Genomic DNA, 8,137 nt, shown 5'->3' on the forward strand with positions numbered 1-8,137 from the left:
GTCACGTCCCGCTTGTTTACTTTGAACCGGAAGACGCTCCCACTTTTGACGCAAGGCCTCATGGGGCGTAGGAAACTTGTGGATAGAATGGTGATTAAACTGACTTGGAACTACCTGTGCACTAAACAGTTTTACTGCACACCTGCCAGCCAATCAGAATCCAGTATTCAAACAGACCATGGAAGATAAATATAAACATACAACAAAGAAAAACAATTATAAACCTGTACGAGTATGGTAACCCATACTCAGAATTTGTCTTCATGATTGATTTTTGGCTGAACTGTTGCCTTGTCCAAATACCCACACTTGCAGTCTTGGCCACTTGAGAGTGCGTGCACAAGACTGTCCCAGGTCTTAAACGCACCAAAGTGCAATGTCCTTAATGTACACTAAATCCACACTATCTTGAGTACTGCTCCAGAGCAGTATTTGAGGCTTAGTGTATCCCATCATGCATCATGTTCTGGAGACTTTTTGCCAAGATCTCAGGAGAGGTTACCAAAACCTTGCCACTGTAAGTTAAATAGTAATATAATACTTAGATATTACATCTAATTTGGTAGAAACACAAAGTGTTGCACATTTTATTGGTGCAAAGATGAGTAGTGGTGATATTTTTTTTGAACAACATTTGCAGCTGCTTTTCATCACTTACTTAGAAGGACCACAAATGAAATCGAGTCATCTGTTATAGGGAACTACTGAACAGACACTAAATGTAAAGTATTAAAAATAAATATAAAGCTCTGGAGAAAAAAAAAAACAAAAAAAAAAACATTACAACACTATAAGTGTCCTATCAGGTAATGAAAAGTTGGACGCACACTTGTGGTCTTCATCCTCACTTGAACACTTTAAAATGCAAAGGCCGCAAGTGTGTGTATTTGGGCAAGGCATGTCTCATTAAATGCAAACATCAGGGTTGAATTTGTATATTTTATTTATGCTGTTTTCAGTCCTGTTTGTTTTTCTTGTATTTTATTCTATATAGGCCTACAATAGGAGTCTGTGATATGATACAGAATTATGAAGGAACTAGATATAGTTAGTCCAGCTGACTTCCTGTACATTTCACAGTAAATGTTTAATACCAACAGAACTAAAACAAATTTACAGTTACAGTGTTTAATTTACAACAATAATTTGTGATGACACCAATGATAATTTTCATTATTTTTTACCATGGTAAAAAATTGGAAAAATCTAGAAACACTTTACAGTAAGGTTTCATTCATTAATGCATTAGCTCAAATGAACTATTAATTAGCAATATATATTTTTACAGTATTTATTGGTATTTGTTAATGTTGGGTAATAACATTTTTAATGCAAATTTTAAAATGCATTGTTTGTTCATGTTAGCAGTGCATTAACTAATGTTAACAGATATGATTTTTGATTTTAATAAGTATTATTAAATGTTCAAAATAAAATTGTATAAGATGAATAAATGCTGTAGAAGTGTTCTTCATTGTTCTTCGTTGATGTTCACTGATGTAGTGAATGAATGCGAGCAAATTAAAGTTTACTGTAAAGTGTTTCCAAAAATCTGAATGAAGAAGACTTGATTTTCTTTAAGTTTTGTGAAGTGTGATCTGCTGCAATTCATTCACTCTTGTTCTGTTGTGTCGGGAAGCGTCTCTCTCTCGTTTGCTCTTCTGATCCGTGTTTGAGTTTTTGTGTTTGTCTGTCAGTTTAGTTTTTTTTTTCCTGGATTGAAACGGTTGTGATCTGTTTAAAATCACCTTTACAGAGGAAACACTCATGACTGTAGGATTGATGCCACATTCATTAGTCTATTCTGAATTATCAACACAGTTTCACTGATGATCCAGATCCAAACCCAAACCCAGGATAGAGCGGCTGAGTGAATGTGGTCTGGACTGTGTGGATGAGGCTCATTGTGTCAGAGACGCTGTAGAAGGACAGAGTTCCTGCACTGTGATCCACAAACACTCCTATTCTACTGCTGATGGGCTTTACAGGGAGAGCAGTCACTGTTTTATTGTGTCTGAATGAGTATCTGTCAGGAGAGCAGATCAAACTCCAGGACTGATTATTACATCCAAATCGACACTCATCACCATCTCCCTCCCTGCTGATGCTCTTATATGACACTGAGATTCGCACACCATTGTTCCCTCTCCACTGCAGCTCCCAGTAACAGCGTCCACACACACTCTCTCTACACAACACCTGACGATAATGATCAAATCTGTCTGGATGATCAGGATATGGATGATCTGTGTTAATACCAGAAATCACTCTGTTGTTCTCAGAAAGACTGAGGCGTTTATGTGCTGTGTTCAGATCCGGAGTGAGCTGATGGGAATCTGATGGAGATAAAACACATCAGAATCAGGAATTATGAATCTGTTTGATGTTTTCATGTAGCTGAACTCTTCATGTTCAGTGTATCATCAGTGTGTCAGTACAGATGAGCAGATATCCTGTGCAAATCATCATTTACATCATCAATTATTAAACTCTTCTTTCACCTTCTACAGGAAGAACATGAACACACTCAGTGAGTTTTTCTGCTTGTTTTCTTACTGACTTACATTGTAGGAAGTCGTTCCTGGTCCTGGGAACAATGTTGGTGAATGTGACTGTGGAAATCAACAGACATGAACAGTGTGATTCTCATGATCCTGCATCCATTCCTAACACATTTCTAATATGATGTTCTCCATGATATGAGATGATGATGGACTCGTTTCTGAGAGCAGATGAATCTCCAGGACTTTACCTCTGTCTGAGATCTTCTTGAGCTCCTCTTTGCAGAAATCCTCCAGTTTGTCTCTCAGCTGACGGACAGATTCTCTCAGACCATCAGAAGAGAAGAGAGAAATGAAGGGATTGTCATTTCCGTCTGTAGATTCAGGAGGTGCTGAGAGAGACTGGAAACCAGGGCTCTGAACCGGTTCAAAGAATATAAACAAAAAAGAATGACATTTTGACAGGAACATAACCAGAAACAGAAATAAAATCAAACTGAGTAGTTCCAAACATAAACGCCTTTTTGAAATGCCCATTAACCGGCTCATAACATTATTTAAATGTTCTGTTCAGTATCTTCATTTTGCTATCAACCAGTCACAAGTTCAAATAGTACAGCCTAGTACGCATCCAACATGAGTGAAATGCCCACGCTCAGCTGTGAATTCATCTTAAATCAGTCGCAATGGCAAATACAGAGTTCCCTATTGAACGGTAAACCCATGTTTACTCTGATACTGAAGCCTGATTTAATAAAATTTGTGTAGCTGCACAAACCAAAACCATCTCTTTACTGTCTGCGACAGAAGCCGAAGAAAGAAGTAAGAAAGCTCAGCCTGCTCACTGCTCAGAAGGAGCCTGTGAGTCTTCCTCTACGGCCATTCGGCACCTTCAGAACAACTTCATGAGCAAATTTTTCTGAGCTGTTTTTCAGTGGCGTTGTTTTAAATGTCATGGTGCAAGTGCATCTACAGTGTGTCGCTTGCCTGGGCAGCGGCCATGCAAAGACTGTGCTTACTGAGACATCATGTTCTCATTGCGAGAACATGAGTCTCACCTGTCTTCACCAGCAGATCCTCCATGAAGGCAGTCCTTCCCGCTCTGCTCTCCTGTTTCCTTTCTCCCATAAGAGGAAGAAACAGTGGAGCAGCAGGACCCATCCACGAGGCCCGGGTGATGTCATGGCAGCTCTGCCGCTGCATGCTTCACCCTCCCTGCATTGCTTGATGGCAAATGATGTTGAAGAGTGGGTGTGTTCCAACAAAGAGCCCAAATCTCCCCTCTGTTTCAGCCTACACAGCTCATACGTGTGCTATCCAGGGTTGTGGGGGATCTTGACCTTGAATGGGCAGCCACCGAAGAGCCCGTCTTCGGCCTTCTCGACGAATGAGAGCATCGTCAGCCATCCTCCCGTCAGTGGCCAGCTCCGTTACTGCCCATGGTCCACGACGAGCTCACCAAGACGTGGTGAGCCCACTACTTGGCTCTTGTTAACCCTTCCACTTCAGCCACTTCTACCACTCTTGACAGTGCTGAATAAAAAGGGTACAACAAGCTTCCCCCTCTTGAAGAGGCGGTGGCTGCTCACCTCTGCCCACCATTAACCTGCAGATTCAAGACTGCAGCCCGTCTGCCTGGAACAGTGAACAGGGCTTATGCAGTGGCTGGCCGGGCCGGTTCAGCATTGCATACAATGGCAGTGCTTTAAGTATTCCAGGCTAAACTTCTCAGTGACATGGACGAGTCTGGCCGAGATCACAGTGCTTTCAAAGTGCTGCGCACAGCGACAGATCTGGCCCTGCGCACTACCAAGGCGGCAGCACAGGCTATCGGCAAGGCCATGGCCAATCAGATGGTGCCTGTGGTTAATTTTGATTGAGATCCGGACTGGTGAGGAAAAAATAACCTTTCTCAACTTCCCAGACTCTCCAAAGTGACTGTTTGGCCCTGCTGTAGACGGATTCATGGAGCGCTTTTCCGAGGCACAGAAGACTTTGCAGGCTCTGCATCACTTCTTGCCCAAGCGCCCCAGGGCAGCGACTGTTTCAAGCCGCCCAAGATCCATGCCCTTGTGTGACATTGCACCCTGAGCCTCAGAAGCCATCCTGATCTGCGTCCAGAGAAGAAGAGGAGAGGGTTAGTTCTCACAGAAGCGGGAAATAAAGCGTTTTTCCTCCACTCCTTCGAACATTTCCGAGACTTTCCAGGCATGTCCTTCAAGATCAGCACATGCGCACACAAATTACCACTGTGATAGCAGACCCACAAAAGAACATTTCTCCTTTCCATGCAATTACAAATGTGAGTTCCCTGCCCCTTCAAGGCGAACTGTCATCTGTATAAATAGAACCACTGGCCACCTGGCTCTCGGCTTGGAAAACCATTCTGGCCGTGGCAAGCTGGAATCTAAATAAAATAAAACGAGGTTACTCACTTCAGTTCACTCACAGGCTCAAAATTTGGTACGGGACAATGTTGCTCAGGAGGTCTGGTCCAATTTACAAACATTGCTTGCAAAGTTGGCATAGAAACAGCCCCCTTAGTGAACAGCCACTACTTCCTCATCCCCAAAAAGTATGGCGGGCTTCTTGATCTCAGGCATCTGAATCACACTCTCATGAGACGGCCGTTCAAGATGTTAACTTTAAAACAGATCCTCGTGCAAATATGTCCCAAGGACTGGTTTTTGACCATGGATCTGAAAGACACTTACATTCACATCCACATAGCTTCCTATCACAGACCGTTCTTGAGATTTGTGTTAGAGGGAGTGGCCTATCAGTACATGGTCCTACTGTTTGGACTGTCCCCTCATACTTTTACTCAATGCATGGACTCTGCCCTCTGAGACAGATTGAAATCTGTATCTTAAAGTACCTTGACGATTGGCTGATACTGGCCAGTTCAGAACTATTTTTGGTGTCGGTCATATTGAATTTTGTCCAAAAATGCTATATTTTACGAACACATTGACGTATCGTTACGAAACTCGGTATGTGTCTTCGGCACCATGCCCTGACAGTACTCAAAAAGTTCGAGGGCAGCACCAAAAGTTATAAAGCAATTTACAAAAATACTAATAACTTCTGCTTACATTAGCCTATTGTAATGAAAGATTTAATAGATTCCTTGGGTCAAACTGAGAACAATGATACCCATTATGCCAATATTGGCCAAACATCCTGTCCACCATTTTGATTAATGTACAAAACCTACTTTTTCGAACTCCTCCTAGACTGTTAGTCCGGTTTTCACCAAATTTGGCTCAGATCATCTTCATACCATGCTGGCAAAAAGTTGTGGATTTTGTGTCGATATACAAAACGGTTTTCATTTAGCGCATCAACGAATTTGCTGGAAAGATGCCAAACTACATCTGAGGCTGTATCTCTGCAAAGCTTTCACATATTGACACCAAATTGTATGTGTGTCATTGTCACCTCGCACTGACCACACCACATCAATTTGGTAAAACTACCATCTACTGGTCAGAAGTAATACACCATTCATTAAACATTAATAATGAAATTTACAAAAATGCTAATAACTTCTGATTGCATTAGCCTATTGTACAATTGCTGCTTGCAGCTATATTTATTATTATTATTATTATTATTATAGGCATAAAAGTTTTTAAAAAATAATGTTATTCGCCGGTATTTTTTTCTACTGGCAGTAATACAGAAGGACAACAGAAACATTAAAATACTGATTCTGCTTGGAGTGAACTGATTTTTTTCCCCGTATTTAAGCCCTGCTGGACACTCTACAGAAAACAGAAATCAAAGCTTATCAGCTTCCAGCACTTTCACAGCTTTAGCTTCATTCTTCTCATATTCATTAAATCATGTTAGAGCATTAGTTTGTAGTATTTTCCACTTACACGGTATGTGAACTTACTGGGAACTAGTTTGGAAAAAACATCTACAAAGAACATAAATGTCCATCTAACAGCTTAAGCACACCAATGGAGTTTCGTTGTAGGATTGAGTAGATTTGCACAGGAAAAGCAGCTCAAAGGCTTTGATTAGATTGACCATTATTTATAACTTTAGAGATGTTAGTGTCACAGCAGGATGTGTCTCAAGTGCACTATGATGGTGTTCTTCTAGATCTGTGTTACCTGCAGGAACTGGATGTGATCCTGTGTGTGTGAAAGCTGCTCCAGCTCAGCGTCTCTCCTCCTCAGATCATTGATCTCCTGCTCCAGTCGCTCCAGTCGTCCTTCAGCTCGACTCACCGCTCGCTTTTCCTGATTTCTGATCAGTCGTATCAGCTCAGAGCGGCTTCTCTCAATGGAGCGGATGATCTCAGTAAAGATCCTCTCACTGTCCTCCACTGCTGTCTGTGCAGAGCGCTGTTAGGACACACAGTGATTCAGGCTTCAGTGGGACTGAAAGAGACAAGAGAGTCTGAACTGAGACTGAGACAAACTTCTCTTCTTCTCCAGACTCACCTTATGAGACTCCACAGCCTCTCTCAGCTGCTGAAGATCTTTCTCTCTCTGCTGGATTCTCTGCTGGAACGTCTTCTGCGTCTCCTTCAGCTGCTTCTGCAGGACAAACAGATGATAGTGAATGTCACAGAAAACTACTGGCACTAAATCATCATGTGAATCCAGTAAACATAGGACTGATAACTAATGGCTGTAGGTTCAAACTATTGGATCACTTCACTCAGTATTTAGTTGTAAATACCTGTTTCTCTGTCCTCTGTGCTGCAGCTGATACAGTGTTGTGGTTTTTATGTTCATCCATACACAGCACACATATACATTTCTGATCAGTGCGACAGAAAACCTCAAGGATCTTCTGATGTTTCTGGCAGATCATCTCCTGCAGTCGTCCAGTGGCATCAGTCAAATTGTGTTTCTTTCCTTTAAACCAACTGTCGTGTTGTTCAAGGTGATTCTGACAGTAAGAGTTCAGACACATCAGACAGGACTTGACGGCTTTGTATTTTGTTCCAGTACAGACGTCACACTGCACATCTCCAGCTCCAGCGTAACAGTCAGCAGGACGTTTCCTTTTCTTCAGTTTCTCCACCACTTCAGTCAGCATGGTGTTTGTAGCTAAAGCAGGTCTTGGACTGAAGGTCTGTCTGCACTGAGGGCAGCTGTAGACTCTCATCTGATCCTCCTGATCCCAGCAGTCTGTAATACAGCTCTTACAGTAATTGTGTCCACACTGGATGGTCACTGGATCCTTCAGGAGATCATGACACACTAGACACTTGAACTCATCCTGAGAAAATCTGGTATCTGTCATTTTACCGCTTGAATACAGAGACACAAACGCACAACAGCTCTACACCACAGTTTCTCTTCCTCTCAACCCACGTGTTTCCTGTTTCCTGGTTCTGTGTTTGAGTGACAGTGTTGGGGAGTAACTAAGTTGCATGTATCGGAATTACATAATTTAATTACAAAATAAGTGTAATTGTAATTAGTTACAGTTACTGAGAAAAAATGCATAATTAAATACAATTCCTTATTAAAATGTTAACGATTACAAATGTTGAAACACAAATACAACCATGATTTCAATAAGAGGTCAAGAGAAGACAAGGCTGAAATGTCTTTAGAAGACAAAAAGTTCATCAAGGTTGCAGAAGAATCACTCAAGTTGAAAAATGA

General features: G+C 41.7%; 1 protein-coding gene across 1 annotated transcript; it reads right to left on the reverse strand.

Moving 5' to 3' along the window:
• Positions 1-872: 872 nt before the first annotated feature.
• LOC127178175 (tripartite motif-containing protein 16-like) lies at positions 873-7,818 on the reverse strand. Its single transcript, XM_051130881.1, has 6 exons — positions 7,200-7,818; positions 6,959-7,054; positions 6,626-6,859; positions 2,753-2,918; positions 2,565-2,612; positions 873-2,336 (listed from the first exon to the last, which is right to left on the reverse strand). The coding sequence occupies exons 1-6, from the start codon at positions 7,767-7,769 to the stop codon at positions 1,813-1,815; spliced, it is 1,638 nt and encodes a 545-aa protein (XP_050986838.1). The 5' UTR covers positions 7,770-7,818; the 3' UTR covers positions 873-1,812.
• Positions 7,819-8,137: the final 319 nt, after the last annotated feature.

Source organism: Labeo rohita, chromosome 16 (genome assembly GCF_022985175.1).
Source record: "Labeo rohita strain BAU-BD-2019 chromosome 16, IGBB_LRoh.1.0, whole genome shotgun sequence".
Classification (NCBI taxonomy): Eukaryota; Metazoa; Chordata; class Actinopteri; order Cypriniformes; family Cyprinidae; genus Labeo; species Labeo rohita.

What these genes read in the sequence shown, in the direction of transcription:
- LOC127178175 (XM_051130881.1), bottom strand. Translation starts at nt 7,769, where the DNA reads ATGACAGATACCAGATTTTCTCAGGATGAGTTCAAGTGTCTAGTGTGT. An exon ending in ATCACATCCAGTTCCTGCAG is followed by an intron (nt 2,919 to 6,625) that starts GTAACACAGATC and finishes GAACCGGTTCAG; the next exon opens with AGCCCTGGTTTCCAGTCTCT. An exon ending in CAAGAAGATCTCAGACAGAG is followed by an intron (nt 2,613 to 2,752) that starts GTAAAGTCCTGG and finishes TGATTTCCACAG; the next exon opens with TCACATTCACCAACATTGTT.